Here is a 24,842-nt window from a genome sequence, read left to right as displayed (position 1 = left end):
TTCCTGTCATCACTTATTCCCCAGTGTTTTGCAATAATTCTTATTTTTTGAGTGTCGAGTTTTAAGGTAAAAACATGCCTTATATAAACGATAAATCAATAATTGATTTTGTTATGATATTTTTCTCCTTTTTGAAGCAGAGATATGTTTGCTTTTTTCTTCCCAAATACTTCAAATACAGGAGCTTGTGTTGCACAGAAGTGTTCTGTATAAAAGATCGTTGGTTTCCTGTCCTTCTGTTTTGTGTTGATTAATTTTGTCAGTAAGTATTATTACATTTCGTAGAGTGATTGCTGCAGCTTTAACTCAGATGGATTTTTTTTTTCTCTGCAAGAAATCTTTCTAGATTGTCTCTTCAGTGTGAGGTTTTAGTCAGAGCATCTCTCCTATTTTTGAGGAGAAAACACAAAGAGGGAAGAAATGAACTTGTGGTTTGTAGTGTTAAGAGCTGCTAATCCTTCTGCTATTGTGAAGGCAGACAGTCACTAGAATGTGTTCTAGCTGTAATTTGTCTCCTTTCTGTGTGTGCATGAACCTCACAGGTGGTTTGATGCTAGCAAATCTATGATGCTGGTGAATCTGTCTGCCTTTACTGAACAAGCATGCACGTGGTGCCTTTTGCAGCTTTTGTGACTGCCCGCTGTCACTGTCTGTAAGGGTTCAGTGAATCTGCCTTGAAGAGGCCAGGATTTTATGACAATGTCTGAAGAGGGTTTTATTCACCTACTTCAACATGCTGTACAGTGTTCTTTGTTTCTGAATAGAGGATAGGCATTAAAAGTTAATGACATGAATTGATGTTGAAAGTATATGAATGAAGATCGTATGAAAATATTATGTAAGAGTTAAGTGTAGAGCGAAGAAAAGGCAGATCTGTAAAATCAAAGAATTTATTCTCTCACACAAACACGATAAAGTCCTTTTGAGCAGAAAATGTTCTCTTGGATTCAGTTGAATTGTAAGGAAATTGTGCAGTTGAAAACTTTGAGCATAGCTGATGACTAGAAGAAAGCACTGAGTGCTGGACACTTGATGTTGTTGCTGTGAAATAGCTTAATCTGTTTAAAATAAGACATAATAAAGTAGTATGTATTTTATCATAACCTTCAGAATGTGTGTTGGCTACTTGTAGCTCAAATTGTTGCCAACTTTTGCCTATGAAAATTCAGGTCTACCTTTGATGTTTCCTTATCGTACTCTACTGAAGCACTACTAAATATAGATAAATACACATAGAAATTACTCTCATTTCCTGAATTACTAATTGTGATGTTATTGTCTAGTGGGTTTTGAATACTGTTTCATGTTTTATGCACTTCGCTTGTGTCTACTAAGGGAGTTAGGATTACATGATGGATCTTCCAGACCTCCCTGCTCAGAGATAAAGAAAACTTAGCTTTAAATCACTTTCCAGTGTTCCTTCATTTAGGAAGAGGGAAGTTAGGATGCAGAGACTTAATGAAAAGCCTGAGAAAGTAGATAAAAGGTTGGGAGGAGAGGTAATGAAAACTGGCCACACAAGAAGATTGGAGGCAGCTGGACTTAATGAAATTTGAACAGGAAGCATTTATTGTGGTGGCTTTTTTTATTTTATTTTTCTAATTTACCGAATGTTTAATCTATTATTTTGTATGCTGTCAGGTTTATGTTTGACAGAAGTCATTAGAGGAGCACTTCCATTTTATTGTTTGTTACTTTGACCATTTTGGACTGAATAAATTGATGTAAATTGGTGACCGGACTACCTAGAGAGAGTAAATAAGGGAGCAGGATAATTCCTTATCCAACAGAAAAATTGTGTGCTGCTCCACTCTATCTTGTCTGCTTATCATTTTTGATCGAATAAGAAAAGTGGTGGCAGAGATTCTTTGGCCAGAGTGATGGTTAGGGCAAGAACAGAAGCTTGGTACCAGTTTGTTTGGAATTTGAGGCTGTACTTTGGTTGGATGAAAAAATTGAGGTGTGTGTACCGTTGGAAGAAATATTTTATTGTTTATTTTTCTGTTCTCAACAATATATTAAATTCTGGGAATAACAGCCCTTGTCCCTTCCCAGGCCCATGGCTCAGCTGTGCTTGCTGGTAAGGCCCTTGCTTTAAGCCACTGACTCAGTAGCCTCAGTTTTGGCCAAGTTGCATTGACAGGAACTTTATTTTCCTTTCAGAAAGTACATCGGGGTGCTGGAATAAAGTTGCTGGCTTGGGCAGGATCTTTGTTTTTCTATTACCTTTTGACCTCTCAATTATAATTAGTATTGTTCAGTGCAATCTATTTCAGTTTTTACTGGGTTATTTATATTAGTGTTTTAGGAAGAATTTAATCCACAATCTACAGTAGTTTTCTTTGTGGTACAATTCCTTGTCTAACAAATAAAAAATATCTCAAAAATGTTTTTTCCGTAAATTCCGTGCTTACTAGCTATGTTGTTGTGACTGAGGTTTACCAAACGTGAATATTTTCCCTTTTCACTAATTGCATTCTTGTTTAGTATTAGAATGACTTGGAATACTGATCAGTTTACTCCTTCTTTAATTTCTAAGTTAAATCTTTCTAATTGTTTCAAGTTCTGCTGTATTTCATTTAAACAACAAAAACTCAACATGAAACAGCCTCTATTTCCCTGCTCGAACTTAAAATCATAGAATCTTTTCAGTTGCAAGGAACTCTAATCCAACTCCTCTGCAGTGAACGGGGATACCTACAGCTAGATCACGTTGCTTACAGGCTGGTCCAGCCTGACCTTGAGTGTCCCCAAAAATGGGGTTTCCACTACACTGCTGGGCAACCTGTTCCAGTGCTTCACCACTCTCATTGTAAAAATAATGCCGTCCTTATATCCAATCTAAATTTCCCCTCTTTCAGTTAGATACTGTTTCCTATTAGCTGGGTCTGTTGTGACAGGACAGAGAGTCTGTCCCCTTTCATCTCATAGACCCCCCTTTATATATTGGAAGGCTGTTCTCAGGTCTCCCTGGAACCTTTGCTTCAGACTGAACAGCCCCAGCTCTCAGCCTGCCCTTGGAGGGGAGGTGCTCCATCCCTTGGATCATTTGCGTGTCACTTCTCTGGATGTGCTCTAGCTGGTCTGCATCTCTTTTTGGCACAGCTGTGCTCTATCATTTCATCCCCCAGCTTGTACTGATGCTGGGTTTGCTGCAACCCATGTGCAAGACATTGTACTTGGGTGGGTACAAGCTTATGAGTTTCATCTCGGCCCGCTGCTGTGGCCTGTTTAGGTCTCTGAATGGTGTCCTGTCCCTCAAGCATGTCAAGTGCACTGTGCAGCTTGGCATCATCTGCAAACTTGCAGAAGGTTCACTCAGTCCCACCACTGATATAGAGGGATTGATGAAGATGGTCTTTGATGAAGATATTAAAGAGCTCAATACTGACACTTCAGGGACATCACTGATTTGTATCTGGATATTGAGCCATTGACCACCATTCTCTTGGTACAATCTCGCAACCAGTTGTTGCTTGCCCACCAATCAAATCCACTTCTCTCCTTTTTAGAGAGAAGGATGTTGTGGCAAACTGTGTTGAAGGCCTACTGAAGTGGAGACAGATTACATTAGTGACTCTTTCCTTGTTCACTGGTGAAATTATGCCATCACAAAAAGTGACAAGGTCAGGCAGGACTTCCCCTTGGTGAAACCATGCTTATCCCATATCTTCCCTGATATCATCTGCTTCTACACCTTTTCCTTTCTCTTTTTAGTTTCAAATGATGCAAATGAAACAGCAGCAAACTAGCAATGCTTTTTGAGGTTTCCTGGTATTTCTGTAGCTATGTTTTTGCAAATGTACAAGTGTTAAGCAGTTCCTGTGCCTTCCCAGAGGGGCTGAGGAGTTTTGGCGGGAAAGCCGAAGCGGAACGCTGTCCTTCTCAGTATGGGGCGGATGCTGTGGTGGCGGGTCGGCCTGAGGGATGTCCTCTATAGTCTCCTGACGTTGCTTGGTGTTTCTTACAGGTGGTTTGAGCAATTCTCTTTCCAGATTATTTTTTTTAATCTGTTTCCTGCGTGCACATAGAGGATAAAGCTGAAGAACTCAGCACAAGCAGCATTTAAGGTGGATTGTAAGTAGAGAAGTGGAGAGCTGCATGCTGGGCTTATTGACAGAGCTCAGTGAGTTGTGCATGTTTATGCACATGTAGGCATTGCCACTGCCCTGCCATAACCCATCTATATGGGTTATGTTGGGCAGGGAAGCTGGCAATTCAGAGATGTGGCTCTGAGTGCACATGCAGGAGGCCCTGCAGCCGGTGAAAACACGACATCTTAGTTCTCTGGTAGCTCAGTTGTAACTATACCTAGTCCTGCAAAATAATAATCCTGTGCTGTTTCCTATCTACCTTCTACCTGGAAATGATTGCATCTAGTGTATTAGCTGGCTGCAGTTAATTCTGAAAGCACTTCCCTGACGGGAGGCAGCTTTAATTTTTCAGATCTCTCAGATAATATACGTCTGTATGTGCTTCAGCAAATGTTTCACCTCTTTGCGTACTGATGCTTTCTGATGTAGTGCTGCGTGTATTTAAATTTTGATCAAGTATTTTGTAGGCTTGTGGTTAAAATAAATAAATAAAAACCTGAGTTCATTTAGATGTAGAGTTGAACTGAAGTCACGTATGGCTGAAGCTAACCTTACGAATTGACGTTCACTGCAAAAAAATTGAGGAATACTTAACTTATAAAAGAACTAGCATGTGCTCATTTGATTGGCTGCAATGTCATTTGGGCATGTATTACTAACAGTAACAGTAGTTATCTTTGTTACATAAACGTTCAGCAGAATTGGATGTATTTATTACTTCATTATTTTTGCGCTGACCTTTCACGTTGCTTATTGATAAAAATTCAAAGTAAGCTCTAAATTATGGAAACTAGTGCAGCATTTGCACCTCTATGGAGTATGCCCTAAACAGATAATTGGTGCATAAATTTAAAATGATGTTGTTGTTATTAAAGAACACATTTAAAAGTCCTAGACTTGATTTCTAATAACAAAATTGTTTGTGGTAGAGATTAAAATGGCTAGATTAACAAGATTAAAATTTCTTGCATGATCCCTTTAATATTGTTTTTTAAATGATGTTTTGCTTCAAAAATACAATTTTTTTCACTTTTTTGTGAGAAAATATGGATGTGACAGCAGCGTACCTTAATGCCTTAACTACCTAGTAAGCCTGATAAGTAAGTTGTACTAGACTCAGATGGTATACACAAATACATTTGAGTGATTAAACATAGCTCCAATGTGCTAAGACTTCAGGGGAAAAAATTAAATGAAAACATTTTTTTTAAGAGTACTCTCTTAATGACATCTTTCTGAAGTGCTGCTTAGCATGTGCAAAAAATTAAACACGTTCTCTTTTGATGTTTCTTGTGCTCAGGGTTAGACTCATCAGCTTCTGTTTTGGGTCATGTATATCCCAGTGCCTGAACAGTTTTATTCCACTGGTAAAAGCAGAATTCAACAGTTTCTCTGCTTCATTTGTGTCCTTGCCTTGACATGTGTAGCTTAATTATCTTTTACCATTAGCTTCTAGTTCGTGGATGGGAACTAATTGCTAGTAGACAGTTTCTTGGATCACATATTTCAGCTTCTCAGCTCATAAGGATTTAGTGGGGGCAATTGCCACTTGGCCAGACTATAGAAACTTGAGGGCCACATTTTTGAGATTTTAAAGGTTGCTTCCCCACAGGAGAGGAGACAAGTGTGCAGAATTTCATCTATACTTTCTTCTCCAAACAAGATTTTAAAAACATATGTAAATGTACTTCTGCAGCTTGTGCATTACAACACAGCTGTACTTCAATTACTTTCTCTTGGTGCATATTTTCACTTGCAGCCTGTGAACCTGACTGCTAGTTGAGCTTGTGTCTTTTGTGTCTTATATCATGTACATGGCACAGCCCTTGAATCTTGAGCAACTGGATACACGAAGTGGTGTCTGGGAAGCAGGGAGCATAGAACTGAAAAACTTGATGCTAAATTTATTGTATAGTTAGGTGGTGTAATATCCCTCTGTTCTTGTGTCTTGCTTGCATCTGTATGTGTAGTTGGATGTGTAGATGATTTGGAAAATGTCTCCTGATGTTCAATGTAACTTTTTATTCAGTTTCCTTAATTAGTATACAAACTGAGCCATCTTTGTGCTCTTACCTATCCATTCTTGTGGCTTGTTAGATGTTGGAGTCATTGCTTATGGTGATTGTAGTCTGTTAAGGCATGCTGTTTCTGGTACGCAAGGGTTCATGGTTGCTGTGTCTGTGGCCAGTTTGAGCCTTGCCACTGATAAGACCATTCTAGAGTGGGTGCTTTTTTTCTTTGCTTTTTTTTTCGGGGGGCGGGGGCAAGCATATAATTAAAGCAAAATTGTAGTAAGAAAACAGGAAAGTCTTATACCTGATCTGGTCTTACAATGTAGAACCAAAACTGAGTCATTATTTCTGAGTCCAGTACTAAGTGTGAACAAAGGAGAGGGAATATATAATGACACCTGAAAATGATAATTGTCCAGTTTTGAGCAAATGATATCATATAATTTGACAAATTAGCCATGGCAAATTAATGATTCTGGTGGATTTCCTAGAAGGGCAAGTAGCTTTGAAAAACATCTGAACTTTGAAAAATCGAATGCTTTACAGAGCTCATAATCAGACCGTATGGCAGTAGGAAGGACTCTCCCGATACAAACTTGATACGTAACTGGAAAAACTCAGTGTGAAGACTAATGAAAATTACTGCTTGGAATTAGAAGTTTCTGGGAATAATGTAATGTAGTAATTTTCTGTGCCTCGTGATATAATCAGAAATACAGCTTAAACATTCCTGCATTTTCTTGTTTTGTCTCTTCAGAATGTGAAGGCATTTGCATCTTCAGATAGCCTAGCCAAGGTCCAAGAAGTAGCAAGCTGGCTTTTGGAAATGAATCAGGAACTGCTCTCTGTGGGCAGCAAGAGGCGACGAACTGGTGGATCTCTTCGAGGTAATGCTTCCTCAAGCCAAGTAGATGAGGAGCAGATGAATCGGGTTGTAGAAGAGGACGAGCAGCAGCAAAGACAACAACAAGAGGAGCAGCACATTGGGAGGAATGGAGAGATAAGGGGAGAAGAACCTGGGTTTGATGACAGACGTGAATCCCAGCAAGAACAGTTAGAAGAAAATAACAATAGACTTATTACAGTGGATGAAGAATCCACTTGTAACCAAGAGGAAGAAGATGATGAACATGCTGGTGATCAAGAGGAAGAGGTGGAAGAGGAGGAGGAAATGGACCAGGAGAGCGACGATTTTGATCAGTCTGATGACAGCAGTAGAGAAGATGAACATGCTAACAGTAACAGCGTCACTAATTCCAATAGCCTCATAGACCTGCCTATTCACCAGTCATCACCATTCTACATAAAGACAAAGGTAAGAAACAGTTTTTTGTTGTTTCTTGTTTATATTTTCAATTTTGTTTAACTCTGGATTTTGGAAAATAAATTGTGTGTCTAAATTTAAACCAAAGGTTTAAAGTAAGGCAGAGATTTTTGTTTCCTAACAAACTTAGTTTGTGATCTGTATAAATTCTTGATAAACTTTATCACTGTAACTGTTAATAATCAAAATATTTCCATGCACTTGACATGATTAAGTGCTCCTTTTTAGGTACTGGAGCCCTGAAGAGTATTTTCAACTTTTTTTTTTTTAATGGGAAATTTCATATACAGACTTGTGTTTAATGAGGCCTTCCAGGGGTTATTTATGATATATTCTTTCCCAGAGCAGGCAGGAAGGAAGGTAAGCAGTTGTGTGTATATGGTATTCTATGACATCTGGTTCTAAGCGTTGGTCATGAAACATTAGGGTGCAATGTTACAGAAGCTTAAAGTTCTTTCTAGCCAGGTTGATTGCCTTGACAAAGTATGGATCTTAAAGGAAAAAGAAAAGAGCCAGTAATTCACTTATCAAGTCGTTATGCAATGCTTCATTTTATCCTACTTGCAAGGAGCTCATGTTCAATGACTATTGAAAATTTCCAATTTGCACTGACAATTTGAAAATAATCATTAACATTTTTATAGTTACAAGTTTAACCTAACGTGTTAGTTCCAATGCTTATTATCGTTTGCAACGTTTTCTATTAACTTTAAAATTAAATTCTATTAACTCTGAGCAGCAGAAACATCTGAAAGAATAGTGAAAGTAGTGATACTGAATTATGGGAGGGAGGAGCAAGCAAGTGGCTCTCTGGGAAAGTATGCATGCCAGGGTTTGACTATGAATTTAACTGGGGACACACTGAGAGAGCTGTGGCTCTTTGGCTTGGAGAAGACTCCAGGGTGACTGTATAACGGCCTTCCAATACCTGGAGGGGGCCTGCAGGAAATCTGGGTAGGGACTTTTTTATAAGGGCACATAGTGACAGGATGATGGGAAATGACATTAAACTGGAAGAAGGAACTTTTAGACTAGATATCAGGAAGAAATTACTTACTGTGAGGGTGGTAGACACTGAAACAGGTTGCCCAGAGGGGTTGTGGATGCCTCCTGCCTGGATGCATTCAAGGCCAGGCTGGATGGGGCTGTGAGCAACCTGGTCTATGGGAGGTGTCCTTGCCTATAGCGGGGGTTTGGTAGTAGAGGAGATAATTGTTACCACAACACTCCGTAAATGTTATGACTTAAAATGAGAAGGCATGTCGTTCAGGAGTTTTCATCAGTAGTACCTTGGGAATCCAGGAGGGTCGTTGTGATTGTGTTACAACGTCCTGTATAAAATATTAAGCTGATCTGTACTGCCTCTGTGCAAACTAAGGTGGACCTTTAGAAAATATTCACTATTTGTCAAGTAAAACACTCCAACAAGGTAGATCTGTCTGCATCTTTATCCTGAAATTGCCTTTTTCCTTCATCCTCTTTGATCGTTTCCTGTTGAACTGACGAGCTGTTTACCAAGTTTTTCTTTTTGTGTACATGGAGTGATAGTGTTCAGTCCTAAAAGGTTTCCTAAATACAAGTAATTGGGGCTCAAAGAACAGTAGGTGTGATTTTCTCATTTTGCCCTCATTATGATACTTTCCTGAAAACTCTGAATTTTGAACCTTCAAGTAGACTGGAGATGTTAGGACTTCAGTTCTTGCAACAAGGCTAATTGAAATGTATTCATATTTGATACTGTTCCTGTAGCAAACTTATCACGTGAACATCTTTGACTGCAGAATTGTGTTTGGATTTCATACTTGACTGCTTGTCCAATACAATGCAAGCCTTTTTCAGAGAGCTTTCTGTTTTGTAGGAATGGCCTGTGTTTTTTTTTTTTTTTGTACCCAGAAAAATGCATCAGCACTTGTGTAAAGGTGAAGGGAGTTTACTTGTATCCAGAGTACCTTATCAGATCCTTAACTGTTAATTGTAACTCCTCTCAAGCTATGTTGAGTATTATGTCAATTACATTAAATACTAAATAAGCACAGGAGGGCATTACTCATGTTAATGCATACTGTGCTCTCTTGGTGCTCATTCTTTGCTGGTTGTCTGCTAGTCACATCATCTGTTGCTGTTGCCCTGTGATTGCTTTGTATTGCTTGAGTTCTTCAGGAATTATACACTTAGCTGAAGCATGAGCAAACACATGCATTTACAATACATCAAATATTTTGTAGCAACTATCATTAATTGCTTTTATCCTTCAGTAGATGTGGTATTTATAGTACTGCAAGGACAAGAACATATATTCGTTAGTCACTGTCAGTCAGAAGTAACTTATGCAAATTAACGTTTGCTTACTTTATCTCTTTATATAACAGTTAGTGCTGTTAAAATACTACTTGTAACAAATATATAATGCCTGCAGTATTATCATTACTTGATCTGATGTATATGCCATAGGTGACAACTGGCATATTTTCATGGCAAAAACTGAAATCAACTTTATTATCAGTTCTGTTAATTCTGTGTTGGCCGCTGCATTAATTTTTCTTGGACTGATGCCTGCATTTTAGCATATGGTTATCCAGGTTGTACTTAATTTTCTTTTATAATTTACTTCAATCTGCTACTAGAATTACTTTGAATTGCAAAAAATATTTTGGTTGTTCTAGCTCTTGAAAATAATTTAATCATTTATACACACACGCACACACATAAACATGTATGTAATCTCCACCTTATTCCATTCTGTCTTTTTGTTGCTTAATTATTTCTACAACTCCTAGTTGGTTGGTTAGCTTTTTAAATATTAACAACTATCACCTTCAGTATACTGAAATCTGTTGTTTTTAATCACTGTTTTCAGTTTCTATAAGATGAGTTGGTTTTGATTTGTTGCTTTGATCTTTCCTTACTTGAAGGGGTATTGGCATCCTCATTATTGTAGAAACAAGTGTTCCTAAACTGCTGAAATAGTTTTCAGATTTATTTAGCTTTGCTTTCACTTGACATATATTGTACAAGGTTGAAAAAAGAAATTGTCATGTATATGTATATTGATATCTTAGCTTTTCTTTCTATAAAATTCTCAGCCATGTCTCAAGTTGAAAATACCTCAGTCAGAGAAAGTCACTAGACAGTAAATAAATCCTGAGAAGGATTAGCTGCGTTCCAGCAAATATTGTCACAGGTTTTTATAATTAAAGTAGTTATAAAAGTATGTCAGCTCCAAAGGCAGTTATGTGCTCAAGGTCAAACTGTAGTAATAAGATGTGTTTCCTTTCTCCTGCTTGTGTGCTTGAAGTTGATCCCTGGCAAAAGAGGAAAAATACATGACAATTATATAGAACCTAAAAGATGCAATGTAACGCCTCTGTTGCAAAATCATATTTTATATCTGTTGCAAAATCATATTTTATACATTAGAAAACAGTTGTTGGGAGATGTCTGTTCCAGTTGAGACAGTCGTCTTTAAGCATGAAGACCGCATCTTGCTTTAGGCAGAAAATTCCATCATGGATTTTAGTGTAAGTTCTTATTTTCATACCACAGCATCCCATTCCTGTTACAATTTCAGGAGCTATAGTGTATTTTTCTACAAATTGAGATTTGAAGGAAGAAAGTACAGAAGTAATTTCATGTATTCTGTAAGGACCCAAATTAAAAAATCTCAGTGAAGAGGTAGAGCAGGAGGATTGTCAGTGTGTGGCTGTGCTCAATGGTTCTGGACAACAGCTGCTGCTCAAGAAGAGTACTCGTAGGTGTAACAAACCCTCTAAAACATTTATTTCCTTTATTTTCTGTGTTATGGAGTTTAGTAAATGAGCACATATCAGTGTGAAAGCAATATTTCTGTGTCAGCTATGGCTTGTGCAGGATGTATTACACATTGAATCTGACACCTCCCGAAGGGTCAGACATTCTGCCAAGCACAACCTTGCAATGATTTTCTGAGTTAGCGTTGTCATGTGATTGGGGGCTGTGACTGTTTTGGTTTTGCTGGTTAAGCAGAGCTTCTTGAGAGTCAGAAAACAATTAGATAAAATGCAGGTGGAAAAAATTATTGAGAGGTGTATAGTTGGCTCTAGCCTCTACCCCTTTCTCCCCCCCCCCCCGAAAAAAAAAAAAGAAAGAAAAAAAGAAAAAGAAAAAAGCCCCCTGAAGCAGTTGTCATATTTGAGCATTGGCTACTTCACTAAAACTAATAATTTGTTTCCTTTCATCTATAACATACAGAAATGGTAAAGACTGAAAAGTGGCTTAATTTTCTTGTAAAACTGTATGTTTATATTTGTTTCATCTGATTCCTGGTTTCATTTATGTGGCCTGTTTGGCCATAAAGTCACTGGATGGTTTGTGTATATTACTGTGATTCCAAGGCTGCCTTTATGTGTTTATTTGTTGACCCAGGAGAGTGACCAAATGAGCTGACTTGACTTCAGTGGAGCTAGGAGAGCATGTGCCACAGGAAGAGCTGTTTCCTGGAGCCTAAATACCCAAATTTCAAGATCTGAAACAAACACAAATCTATGCTGAAATAATAATGCTCCTGGGAGAATTTTTTTTACTCTGAGGTGTGTGTTCCAAGCTTATAGAGCACAAGGATATAAAATACACATTGTGATTTTGTGTGGAAGGATAATATCAGTTTTTAAAGCTGAAGGAAACTGGGTAGCTACTGCTGGGAGGTCTGCACTGGGCAGTTCATGTCTGTGAACTGAGATGAAAGTCTGCATGGAAGTCTTATTGTCATATTGTCATAGGTTCAGTAGTAAACTAAAAGGTTTTTAGAGGGAAAGAAAAGAATAATTAGAGCCATTCTACTTTTCAGGAAGTGGGTGTTTATTTTGTCGAAAGGTAGTACACTCAATTTAGATTATGACTGGGTGTTGCCTGTAGGTGGGGTGATTGTCTTGTACCAACGTGTGTTAAAATATTTTTCAGCAGCAGAGGGTGCTGCTATTGCTGCAAGGCAGATTGCTATTGTTGCAAGTCAGTAGGACTGAGAGTCCTATCGGGGTTCTTTGCTAAGATTCTCTCTCTTCCTGCAGCTAAAAATTGGAGGTGTTTTTCAAATCTACAGGATAAATATAACTGGAACAGAAGGACTTGATAGCTTTGTCAAGAAATCCGTATCTGGTGTACAAAACACTGTAGAGATACTTCTCTAAAACAAGTAATTAAACATTTCCAAGTGGCTTGTGCATTAGGAATGTGGGGTATATTTCTCTGCTTTGAGTGCATGAAACAAAAAGTTTATGCTATAAAGAAAGTACTGTTTCCCTTTTTTTCTTCTTTTACGGGGATCCCACATAAGCTATCTAGGTTCCTTGTGCTTTTCATCTCCTGAGATGTCTAAAAATTATTACAGTGCTTTACAGATTTTTTTACACAGAGTAATAATTGATTTAAAATGCAGTTAAGAGTATCCAAGTATTGGGGATAAATGAGTTGGCAATAGAACTTCTCCTCATGCTTCTTCCTGAGTTTCTCCTTCCTAATTATAGCTGCCTCCATATCACTATCTTTAAAAGCTTAGGAACTTGCCATTCACTCCCCTTGTTTTTTCTGAACCACACCATTAAAATACGGCGAGTTAAGATGAGTAAATGACTTATGATAAATGTAATGGTCTTTAGAGCTGCTTTTACGTTGCTGTGATAGTTTTATGTTTTGGATCATTTTGTATGTTTTGAAAATAACATTTTTTAACTCTTGCAATACAGAGCCGTATTTTTCCGCTGGACCGTAATAATATGAGAATAGTCACGCTCTGAGATTGATGTCAGTCAGCACTTACAACTTTGGACTTCCTTTGTTTATGTACTACGCAGTTTAGTTACTGATGACTCCAAGCATGCGGAATCAATTAGAAAGGTTCTTCAGTGTCATTAAGATATAGTTTCTCAAATATTTAAGGAATGCAATTTTTGAGTCTCTCTGTAGATAGCTAAGTTCTTCCTTTTCTGTGTTAACCTGCAGCATGCTTCTTGATTTCAAATACCAGCGCTGCTTTTGAAAAATACTTCTCGTTTTGCTTTTAGTTGATTTTAAGCAGCAGGTTTGTTTTCTGTCTGACATCTGTTTAGGGTGACCTATATTGTTGCCTTTTTTAAGTAGAATTGCCCCTGTGCCTCCACTTGCAGGTAGAGCTTGTATTAAATAATTGCTGCTTTGCTAATTTTCTTGTTTGGACAAGCAAGTCTAGAATCTCAGTGCCTGGAGAGTAAGAAAAATTTAACAGAAAACATTGACTTGTGCAGTCTGGGTCATAGTTTAGACTACAAGACAATATTTAATAACCAGGTGTTTGTTGTTGTTGTGATTTTTGCTTTTTTTGTTGCCTTAATTACAGGAAGATATAGTTTGCTTTGTGTAAAGAGTTAGTGCTTATTTTGTTCTCTGTTTTCCCATTACAGAGGTTCTTTATAGTCTAAAGACCTAGCTGATCAATTTTCTAGCACTTTACTTAGTAATTGTGGTCAGTTGTCCAGTTCCAGATGAGGGATTTCCCTCAGCTAGTCACACTAGAAAATAAGAATACTCATGCCTGATTTATCTCTACTGATATCTGCCACAACTGTAGTATTGCATCCTTTGTGCAGTGAAGATGCAGCCTGTGCTTAAGACATGCAACTTCCTTATTACCTGGTGGTCCTTGCCAGGCACATTCGATAGCTCCTTGTGAAGATACATGTGCTTCTTTTGGAGGTGTATGTATGCAGGCATAGTTCCAGCCCTTCCCTTCAATAGAGGAAATGCCAGCCATGTTTCTTGTGGGGAAGCAATCTCTTGTTCTAGACTTGATCATAAATGTGCATAGCTATGAAATTATATTAACTTGAATGGTCTTTTAGTTTCACAATCTCTGCAGAACACTAAATACTGCAGAGGAACATGCTCATGTGACTCAGACTGTCCCGTTAGGTTGCTAGATGTCTTTATGAACAAAAAATCAAATCCGTTCCTCTAGAATAACTAACTTGAAACACTATCTTTTCTCACACTTTTTTTTTTTATTTTTTACTTTTGTGGGATTTGAAATCAGCACCAAGTAAGCACTTAAATGTTGCTCTGAATCTTAGTGCTCTGAATAAAAATGAGCTTTTTAATATATATGTAGTATATTTAAAGAACTTCAGTAATATTTGATCTCACGAGTTGTATGGCAGTGACACTATGAAGTAGAAGTCATGAAAGCATACTTGAGAATACTTACTGTGCTTACTCTATGGGGAGTAACAAATACGTTTTAATACCAATACATTTAAGAAGGGGCTCTGCCCCACTTAAATATGCCATTTGTTGCTTATGTTCTTGACTGTGTGACAGGTGCTGCCTGATGTGTGATCCTCAGCCCAAATAGCTCTAGTCCTGAGTGATACAGCTATGTTTTCAGAACTTTTTATCAGTGGATGCTGTTGCTTTGAATGTTCTTCATAAAAGTTGATATTATTGGTTATGAAACTTAATTCCAATGGTGAATGCAAGTGTGAGGAAAGTAAAATGTTTGCTGGTGAGTTACGTGGTAGTGCTGTTGTTTAAGTTTTAAGTCCTTTTCATTTAATTTTAAAGGGTGGTCTTCAAATTTTTAACCAAGTTGGTATTGAAGTTTGTTTTAAAATGTTACAGTGAGTACCTTCCTTGTACTCACTAATGATTTATACTTAATATGAGATCTGAAATAAGCAAAGAGGGGCAGAGGGACAGAAAGCAATCAGAGGACCGGAATTATGTTTTAACAGCTGCTGCACGGCTAACATTTTTTTCTTGATGCATTTGTCATTGTAATCTGTAAAGTAGCAGCATATCCTTTATTTCCCTAGGAGCCTGTATTATCTGCTGAGCATGTTCCTATTCAGCAAACTGTACACATTAAAATAATTTACATATCTTTATAAATTCTTGAGTGGAAGAAAAACTGTCAATTTCTATGATCCTTCAATCATCTCTGAACAGGCAAAATATTTACAAACAAACAACAACAACAAAAAAAAACAGCCACCAATAAAACCCTTAATTTCCAAGTTTTCTCCAGGAGTTTGAACTACAAGAATTTCATGACAGTTGAGTAAGAGTGATTTTTGATGGATTAACTACTTCTCTTTGGTGTAATGTTTTGGCTCTGACCTGTGCATGAAGCTATGCTTGTGTTGTAATGTAATGGTATAGCTTGCCTTTTGTCCTGGTCTAATCTGCTGTGGTGAGACTACTGTAAGGAATAGCTGTAAAACCTAAAACAAGTGTTTCTATCAATTGTGAACTTCGTTGAAAGCATCTTTTCCCTTTTTGTCCATTGTACAGTTAGTGAAAACGGTGTAAGCTTCAATTTGCTGGAAATTTTGCCTGAGTTTTGCCTTTCTCTCTTGGACAAACAAGTTCAGATCTTCAGCAAAGTACTGAAAGGTGCATTTTATATTTCTTTTTTTTAAACCCACGTAAAACTGTGCATTAACTCTATATAGTGCAGCTTATAGTGCGGTACCAGATATAGTAAATTGGTATTGACATCTTAAAGGTGAAATTCATTATATCCTGTGCATAGATGAAGAACAAAAAATACTAGTGGAAAGCACTGTTTTCAGGCATCTCTTTGCTACTTACTTTATTTCCTGTTTTCTTGCTAACAAGGTTTTTTTTTTTTTTTAATGTTTGTAACAAAAAGATTGCAAAGGGACAGAGGTTTTGAAAATGACACGGCAAGTAAGTGCTGAGATCTGTGTTCCAAGTCAAACTGGTCCCAACTATTTCTCTGTAGAGAATATTTATCCTTTTCATACTTGGAACCAAAATCTAATGTTTTCAACTAACTACACTGCCTTACCATATATTGCATAGTACGAAAGGAGCAAATAGTGAGTTTTAGTAATATTAAGTGTAATTCAATCCTGGGAGACAGTGGCTTTGTTTTCAGCTGTGTCATGAAATATGACTCTGGTAATGCTTATTAAATTTTAATAAATTTGTTCAACCACCAGTGCTTCTGCTGAAGTGGAAGATGTACCTTCAGCCATTGCCGGCAGGGATAAATCCCATCTTTTTCATCAACAAAAGTCATTACTACTTCACTTAAAGTTGGAGTAATGTTTCCTATAAAAACAAAGCACTTTCATAGTATGTTATTCAACTGCTGGTTATCTGTGTTCGGTGGTGGGCAGGCCACTTTTATTCTTCTCACTTAAATTATGGAGTGTTCCTAATGGATGGCAACTGTTGTGATTATTATTGAGCCAAATATATTGAGTTACTACAGAACGTAATAGTCAATCAAAAATTCATACTGTTTTCTACCAGTGTAATGCAGAAGTTCTGATCCCTTGGTCAGATTTTCTAAAGCACAGGTAATATATCACTTAATTAAATGAGTAACTAAAAATGACATCATACAGGAGGTGATGCAGCTAAATGAGAGAAATCAGACTACTTCATTATGAATCCCCTCTTGCTGAATGCGATACCGTTGCTTGTCTTTAATTTGGGCTTGTTATTTCAGTTGTTAACCTGGGGCACTCACCCATCTGCACGGTTTTTGTTTTTGGTGTGAACACCTAGTATTATGTATGTATCCTGTAGCATATATACCAGAATCTGTGCATGTGTGTGTCTGGAGGGAACAAAAACGTCTAAGAGACTGTTGGAACTCCTCCTGTGCTGTGCCAGTAAGAATGTTTTGGTATTGCTGCATTGCAATTCTTTTCTTGTCTGACAGCTTGCATTACAAGCATCGAGCAAAAGAGTCAATTCAATTCTGGATTTAGTTTCAATGGCTTTTTTTTTCTTTTGAATTTTTTTTTAATAAATAATTGTAAGCATTTTAAATAATGAGTGATATTTGAACAAGTCAGGTTAAGCCAGTGCCTGCTAATTAAAAATCCAGGCACGGGTAAAAAAATATATCAAAACCTCCCCCCACTGAAACAACCAAGACAAGTGAAAGATCAACATGGCATCCATAGCAGCCAAGTGCAACGTCTTCCACAGGATACCTGTTCTTTTTTATAATCTAGGCATTCTTTACTTTGCATATCTTGCGCTTTATAAATAGCCTCACGCCCCTTTGCAGTATGTTGTTAACCAGCTGAAAAGGATTATATAGCTTAATAGGTTGCTATCAAGTGCATGCCAGCATAACAATTGGTTGTTGCATTTGTTAGATTTCTGCATATTTTACAATTCTAGTGAGAAAAACAAACAAAATCTTGCATCAAAATAAACCTTGATATCTGTAGTGTTTCAAACATGCACAGTGTTGTACTTCATGCTGTTATATCTTCTGTTTTTGCCTATTTTTATTTTATTAAACTACAGTAGCTGAATCTTTCAGCTCTCTGATACCTGCGTAGAGAGTTGCCAGTCTCTATACAGGAGGGATTTTATACTGCTAAATAAACAGTATCTGAAGTGTTTACTACAGAAACAAATAATATTTATAATGGCAGAAGCGGCAAAAATAAGTGGCAGAAATATTTTCAACAGCCTTCTCGTATTTTGGAGAATGTGCTTTCTTCTGTTTAACACATTGTAAGTTCCAAATTAATTTTTATCTTTCTACCTACAGTTAAGAAATAGATACTTACCATTTTGAGTATTTAGATAACTAGACTTGAATATATATGTATATATATGTATGTGTGTAGTGTACACAAATAGATACTGTCTCATTAAAAGTCTTGCACTTGATGTGGAAAGGTGATATAATTTTTCAGTTTCCTAGCTTTCTTTTTGTGAAAGCAGTCTCTTTACTAATAAAAATACCTGCTTCTCCTTCCCCCATCCTATCTTCAGCTGGGAATTTGACTTGCATTTTAATCCACTGTTAAATATTACATTACTTCTCTACCTGTTGCTTTAGTTTTAATTCTTGTCTCAGCTCTATTTAAAGGTGCAACAAAAGCATAAATAAATGGTCAGCAAATCAATTCCTGCATAGCAGCTGCAGCAGTTCTTTTTAACAGCTGGTACAATTCTGACTAGACTTAAATGTATTTAAGCAACAAATCATATTATAGCCAATGAGGACTGGGCAGACATTTCTGGAATGTTTGTAAGATGCAAGGTGGTGAAGCTGGATCTCTGCTACATACCTGAAATATTTTCTGACATGTTTAGTGAAGAGAGGAAGACACATTGCCTTGAAGATTTTTTTTTAATAATGACAATGACAACAAGACCCTATAGTGCACTAAATGATGGTAGAAGGGTTGCACAGTATAGCCAGATGACACTGGTTTCTGATTGCAGATACTATGTACATTTATGGAATGCCTAAGTGTGTAGTAGTAGTAGGAATTAGTTAAAAATGTACATCGTTAAGTATATCTTTAATGATAGAGTGGTATCACTGACATGCCAGTCTGCAGTTTACTAGGAAGGCTGTAGTCTTGTTCTTAATGACCTTACAGAAAGGTACCTTGTGTAAATGGTCTCCTCTACTCTGGACAAATGTTCTTTTTCACTATTGACTAGTGACTGAGGCCAGCCCTGTAGCAGCACACTTTTCCCTTTCTTTTCATATTCAATTCTGTGTTCATTGATATGCTTATGAAGATTTTCTTTTGTCTCCTCAGGACCATTACTCTATGCAAAGGGATCTAAGAACAGGGAGAAGTGACCTAGTAGTTCAGTGCTGCCTGAAGATGGAGGTCTTGACGGTTCTCCATTTCCAAGTGTGCATCTGTTGTTTATCTTGTGTTTGAATTACCATGTGTGTGGCTGCTTTGTGAGCTGCTTACATTTCCCAAGGTAATGGAAAATTTAATTAGTGGCAACAAACTGATGGGTTTGGAACATTCTACTTATTGGAGTCACTTCAGAGCACCATGTCAGAAATGGTGTAGCTGGTTTAAGAAAGAATTCAGAATCCAATGGCCAGAGCAAGGAAGGGAGGAGAAAACTCCTTTTTAGAGAAAAGAATTGTTAAGACTAACACTGCATATAAACATTAGTTATTTGCTCACTGTGCAGTAAACTAATTTACAGGTAGTATCATTTCTTATCATTTCTTTCTTTGCTGATTTTTTTACTATGTTAAACAACCTCCAGTTGAAATGGAGACATTGATGTCATCAATTGCTATAAATTTAAAAGAGATTTGGCGACTTAAATTCATTAAAAGCTTTTTTTCTTTGTCTTTAACAGTTCCAAAATAGTTTTATTTATTTACTTATTTATTATACTAGTTGAACTGGTTCCTATATTCCCTTTTATACAGATTTCTCCTTATTTTGTGATGTTTCAGCTTTTTTTTGCAAAATGCCAATGCACAAAATCATGGTTCAGCCTGAGAAAGTGGAGGGAGCAATGACTTAGTCGTACACTTCAATTAGGTGTAAAAAGCAAAGGAGGGGAATAGGTATTGTGTGATTTATCAAAAAAGGAAATTATTGGACAATGTTGAGCTAGAATCAGCTGAAAATAGGAGTGAAAAAACAACAACTGAAATGTAGCAAAATACCCAACTTAGGGTCTGCAGTAGAGCGATTGTACAGGGCTGGGAATGTGTGTGATGTTCCGCTGGAATGTAGAACAGTTTTATTGTACCTGCGTTTTATTTCTTCTACTTAAAAACTTTGATCATGTCAGTTTGCTTGTGTTCTGTTACTTTTCTCATTGGTTGCTGCCTGTGAGGCTCAGAGGTATTCTTGAGTTTCTCAAGCTCGAGGCGTTGTGTTTGTGCATCAGGTAAACCACGGTCATGATTTTCTTGGCAGCAAATGCAGAATTCAAATAGTACCTTAAATTCATTTGAATTCCAAGCTTCTGTTCATTGCTAGTACATTTACATCACTTTTACAAGGGTTCACACTCACATGTGAACAGTCTTTTCTCAGCTGATCTGTGGGAAAGTGTTAAGTTAGTTCATAGCAGATCTGAGTCTCCATTCTAAAGAGCAGAAAGCATCTCCTTGCTGGTAGAGGAGGATGAGTCTGCATTTGAGCAGTTAAGTTTATATATATCTGTGAAATGCAATACTGCAAAGACTTGGTGAGAAACTAGGCAACTTGGTGATTTCTACTTTCCATTTCCAGCCTCAAACAGGGAGGCTGCTCTTCTTATCTCCAGATAACTTGCTTGTCTCATTTCAGCTCCAAAGATGGTCAGCTGTGAGAACAAACAGATCAAGACATCTGCTATTTTTTTTATCTTTTAATCTGACAATCCTTCCAACTCACTTGCATTGGTGGTGACAGTTATGATCCAAAATTAATGACCTTTAGCTAGTGGTTAGATGTTCTGATCTTCTCTTTGGGTTTCCCAGCAGGCAAGTATAGCATTGGTAGATGCCATACATGAGTAGACAAATACAGTACGTAAAATTTAAGTACAAATTTATTTCTGTGTAAGTGCTTGCACTTAGTTACTAGGATCTGTAAACAGAAATGAGAGTTGAGTCGCAACAAATGTCTAGTAGATCATTTGTCTGGTGATTTTGCCTTTGTTAACATACTTGGTGTTCTGCTTTTCTCTTGGCACCTACTAGCAGTTTTATTAGATGACACTGTCTTGTGGAGTGTGAAGTATTTAGCCAGTGGCTTTACCTTCATCCTCATCTGTAGTTATTGAAACTTTCCTAACTTGTTCAGTGTTGTATAACTTGTACCAGCATCTACTGTCAGGTTTAGAAGGTGCATATCCCTCTTGTCTTTCACGGTAAAAATTAACTATTTTTTTTATTAGATACTGTAATGGTTTAATGCAACAAGACCCACACAATGAGGAAGTGTTACAAAGAAAGAAGAAAACAGAATGCTCACCTGTCTCCAAGGATCTAGGCTCTCAGGAAAAGCTCCACAAAGGCAGGATTTTCCAAAGAGATCCATCCTCAGTGGCAGTCAGCTCTTAAATGAGGTTTAAGAGCAGTGGAGCCTGGCTCCACCCCTTCCAGTCACACAGGTGAATTGCCTTCATCTGTGCTCCCAGGGCTGACCAGGTCTTTTCTCCAGGTGCTCCATCAGTGGTTCAGGCTGTGACTCAGCACTTGCTGTACAGATACCAAACCTCATTCATCACGGTGATGACTGATGGGTGTGTCGAAATATAATTCTGAAGCCAGAATTAAAACCAAGAAGTGTTAACTGAGTCAAATCTGGATTCTTCACTGTTATTGAGCTTTGACAAGAAAGCAAAGCTTTTTGCAGTAGAGATATCTGACTGTTTCTGTCTTACTTTCCTGACTTTATGAATTTCTTGACTAGTTTTCACCATATCTAATAAAGAGAGAGAAAAATTTAAGATGATAGAGGTCTGAAGGGAAAACAGAACATAGCTAGAAGAGACATTTATTAATACATTTGCAGAGGAAAAAGTCTGCAGGGTAACCATCACCTGGTTATGGATGGATGAATCTTTGTGAAACTGAGTTTTTCCCTGACCAAACAAATGTGTTCTGATGACACTTGCTCCTTATTTTATATCACAGATGCTTTTTGTGAGGCATATGCTTGAAACAACTTGCTTACAGTTATGCTGTTTGGAACGCCTCTCTTCCATGTAGGTGCACGAACACTTTCGTATGAGTGTAATGCATTGGAGAAGCCTTAATGCAGTTCAAACATTGTTTAAACTGCCATGACAATCTCTATCATGAATCTCAACTTTTGTCGTTCCATTGCACACGTTACAACAGGTCTATGCTTGTTTTTTATTTTATTTTATTTTATTTTACTTTATTTATTTTCCCACGAGTAACAGAGAGCCACCAGTAATTCTGTTGTCTTTCTATACTATAAATAGGTCTAAGTGATCCTTCCACCAATTGCCTCTATTCCCCCTTTGGGGATCTGGGTCGTTATTTTCCTACACACCCAGATTTTTGTACTGGGTAAATTGGGATATGGTAGACTGTTGAACGATGTTTGGTTTTGAATGTAGTGCTACCGATATAGTTGCAGTTAGTTTGGTAGTTAGTGCCTTGTTTCTATGCAGCTTATTCATTTGTCTGCACAAAGCAGGCTCATATGCAATATATCATTCGGGAGCTATTCATGTACTGGTATTAAAGTCCTTCACATAAATAAGCTCAAGACCACAGTCACTGTTTAAGAATAGTTACAGTGTAGCCTGGATTGTTTTGCTTTGCTCACAAAATGGTTCTTTCCGTGCATGGGTGAGCATCAGGGGAACAATAGGACTTGTGTAAAACGTAACTCCTAGTGCATTGTCAGGCTACAATTGTGCAGAGCTTTCTGAAAATACTATATAGGAAGTACATTATTAAATACATTCAAAGGGTAAATCCTCATGTTCTGTCTCAATACCTTATACCTGTTACTCTGAGAAGGTAACTTTTGAAATGTTGCAGTGCTTTGCTTTATCCATTTGAGGGCAGCTGCTCTCCAATGTTAAGAACTGTGGAAAAAGTGCGTGTCGTTCTGCTCTGCATTTCAACCATTATGCATTTAGATATAATTAATTTAGGCCTGTATTGTTCCAACACCATATTAAAATGATACAGAGTTTGTTTCATCTTTTAGTAATGTTAGTATTAATTAATATTTTTAAAAAAATGTGAGCTCTAAAAGAAGAGTCTATAAAGGTTTTAAGTTATCTGACTTTTGTTGCTGTGATAATTCTTAGGGCTGTGCCTTTAACCTTAACACAGTTAAGTACAATGAACAACTAAGTACATTTTATAACGTTTGGTTTCTGGTAAAAGGTTCCTAAACAGCTCTTCCAAAGGCACATGCTTAATTACTTCGGAAGGCACAGAGTTTACTAGTGCTTACTTCATTTCACAAAGATGTCTCTTCACTGAACTCACAGAAACAAAAGGAGTGTTACGTATCCTCAAGCTTACAATTAACAGTTTGTGTCAATCTTAAAGTACTGTTTCCATACCAAATTATTAGGCGCTTTTCTGCATCTAAATAAAATTATCTAATTCCTAACAGTATTTTCTAATTAAAATGTCAGGCAGGCACTTTAAAAGAACATTATTGGAAATAGACCCCAATTTACTTAGAAACAAGATGTCAGAGAAATGTATTACAAAGCAGTGAAGCTCAAATTTCCGTAGTTACAAATTGACAAATATACATGTTCTTAGTCTGCATTGTATTAAAAAATGCACGTTTTTAAAGATAAAAGCAATGAATTGTTCTTTAAACTACTCTGTTAAAGCTTAAAGTAGAAGTGAATGTGTAATAAACACAAAAATAAAAGCTATCTAGTATATGCAGTATATTCCTGACGCTTCTAAGATAGCCAGCGCTCTCCAGTTTTGTCTTCCTGTTGCACTCTCTTACTGCTTAAATTAGACTGTTGTATTTTCAGGCTAAGGATTCTCACTGATGATATGTTTCATCTTTTATGGGATGTAACTTAACAAACCCCACTCAGCACAGCTTGGGGCCTTTGAACATTACTTCAAGACAGTACCTACAGTCAGTAATGTGTTATGCTTATAAGACTTAGAAGAAGCAATGATAGGTGGAGGCATGAATGGACCAGCAAAATCTAGTCTGATAGTGTAAGCATTTGGTGGGGGGGACAATGACAGAAATGAAAGAATGGTCAGAGACAAAAACTGAAGCTTTTCCATATTGATACGGTTAAGTGTGAAATGTAGTGTAGTAACTTGTTGTGACAAAGACTCCACTTTGATGTTTTCCACTTAAGTGGGCAGTGCTATACTGGAACATGATAGCTTTTTTTATAAGCAATACATCTCTGTGGACTTAACTCTAGAATAGCCACTTAGAAACATTTGGACGTTACAGAGGAAAAGTTGACATACTGCTGGCACTTATCTCAAACCACATGAAAAAGAAAAGGGCTGATAATTAGAGTTGTATATGAAGAGAATGAGGATTATCTGTGAGGCATGTGCTGGGAGAATGCCGTGTTTTATTCTTGTCTGCTCCCAATTGTGTGCAGAGCTGCTGGTGGACCAAGTCCTGTTCCTGTTCTCCACTTTGGTTTGGAGCTGATGGAAAAGGAGGGGAGTGATTCTGTAAACTGGGTAACTCTGATATCAAGCAGTAATGGCTGGTAGTAAAATAGCAGTCTGCAACAGCATTGGCTCTCTCTTTCAGCAATTGTGCAATGAGACAGTCTCCTAAAACATGAGCTTTTCAGCAGTTTCTGATAACATACACACACGTATATTTCTGTATCCAGTATCTGAGGCTTGCTTGCTTGAGTTAAACAGAGATTTTAAGACACTTAGCCACCTAGTCTTCTAGCCAAGTGAAAGTGTAATATTTGTGGTATAAAGTAAAGTCCTTCAGAATGATGCTATCAAGTATGATCTGATGATATTGCTGTTATGTACAGGCTGATGATAAACTGCTTTTTCTGTCATTTATGGGGGACAATATAAATAAGGAAACGGGCTTTTTCGGAAGAGAATACACATCTAAATCTTGCTTTAAAATGGCATATGAAAGGAACAGTAGAAAAGAAAAGAAAAATGTGCATGCA

At 37.3% G+C, this 24,842-nt stretch overlaps 1 protein-coding gene across 1 annotated transcript in view; it reads left to right on the top strand.

The window, feature by feature from the left end:
• The window catches only part of FBXW7 (F-box and WD repeat domain containing 7), a 160,435-nt gene that overhangs the window by 59,955 nt on the left and 75,638 nt on the right, over positions 1-24,842 (top strand). The window contains exon 2 of the mRNA XM_065736438.1: positions 6,864-7,421. Coding sequence (XP_065592510.1) covers positions 6,933-7,421 — 489 coding nt within the window. The 5' untranslated portion in view covers positions 6,864-6,932. The remainder of the gene's footprint in view (positions 1-6,863; positions 7,422-24,842) is intronic.

This window comes from Cyrtonyx montezumae, unplaced genomic scaffold (genome assembly GCF_038088225.1).
Source record: "Cyrtonyx montezumae isolate F1298 unplaced genomic scaffold, pur_monq_1.0 scaffold_2, whole genome shotgun sequence".
NCBI lineage: Eukaryota > Metazoa > Chordata > Aves > Galliformes > Odontophoridae > Cyrtonyx > Cyrtonyx montezumae.
Note: the sequence above shows the minus strand (reverse complement) of the source record. Positions and strands in the feature narration are given on the sequence as shown.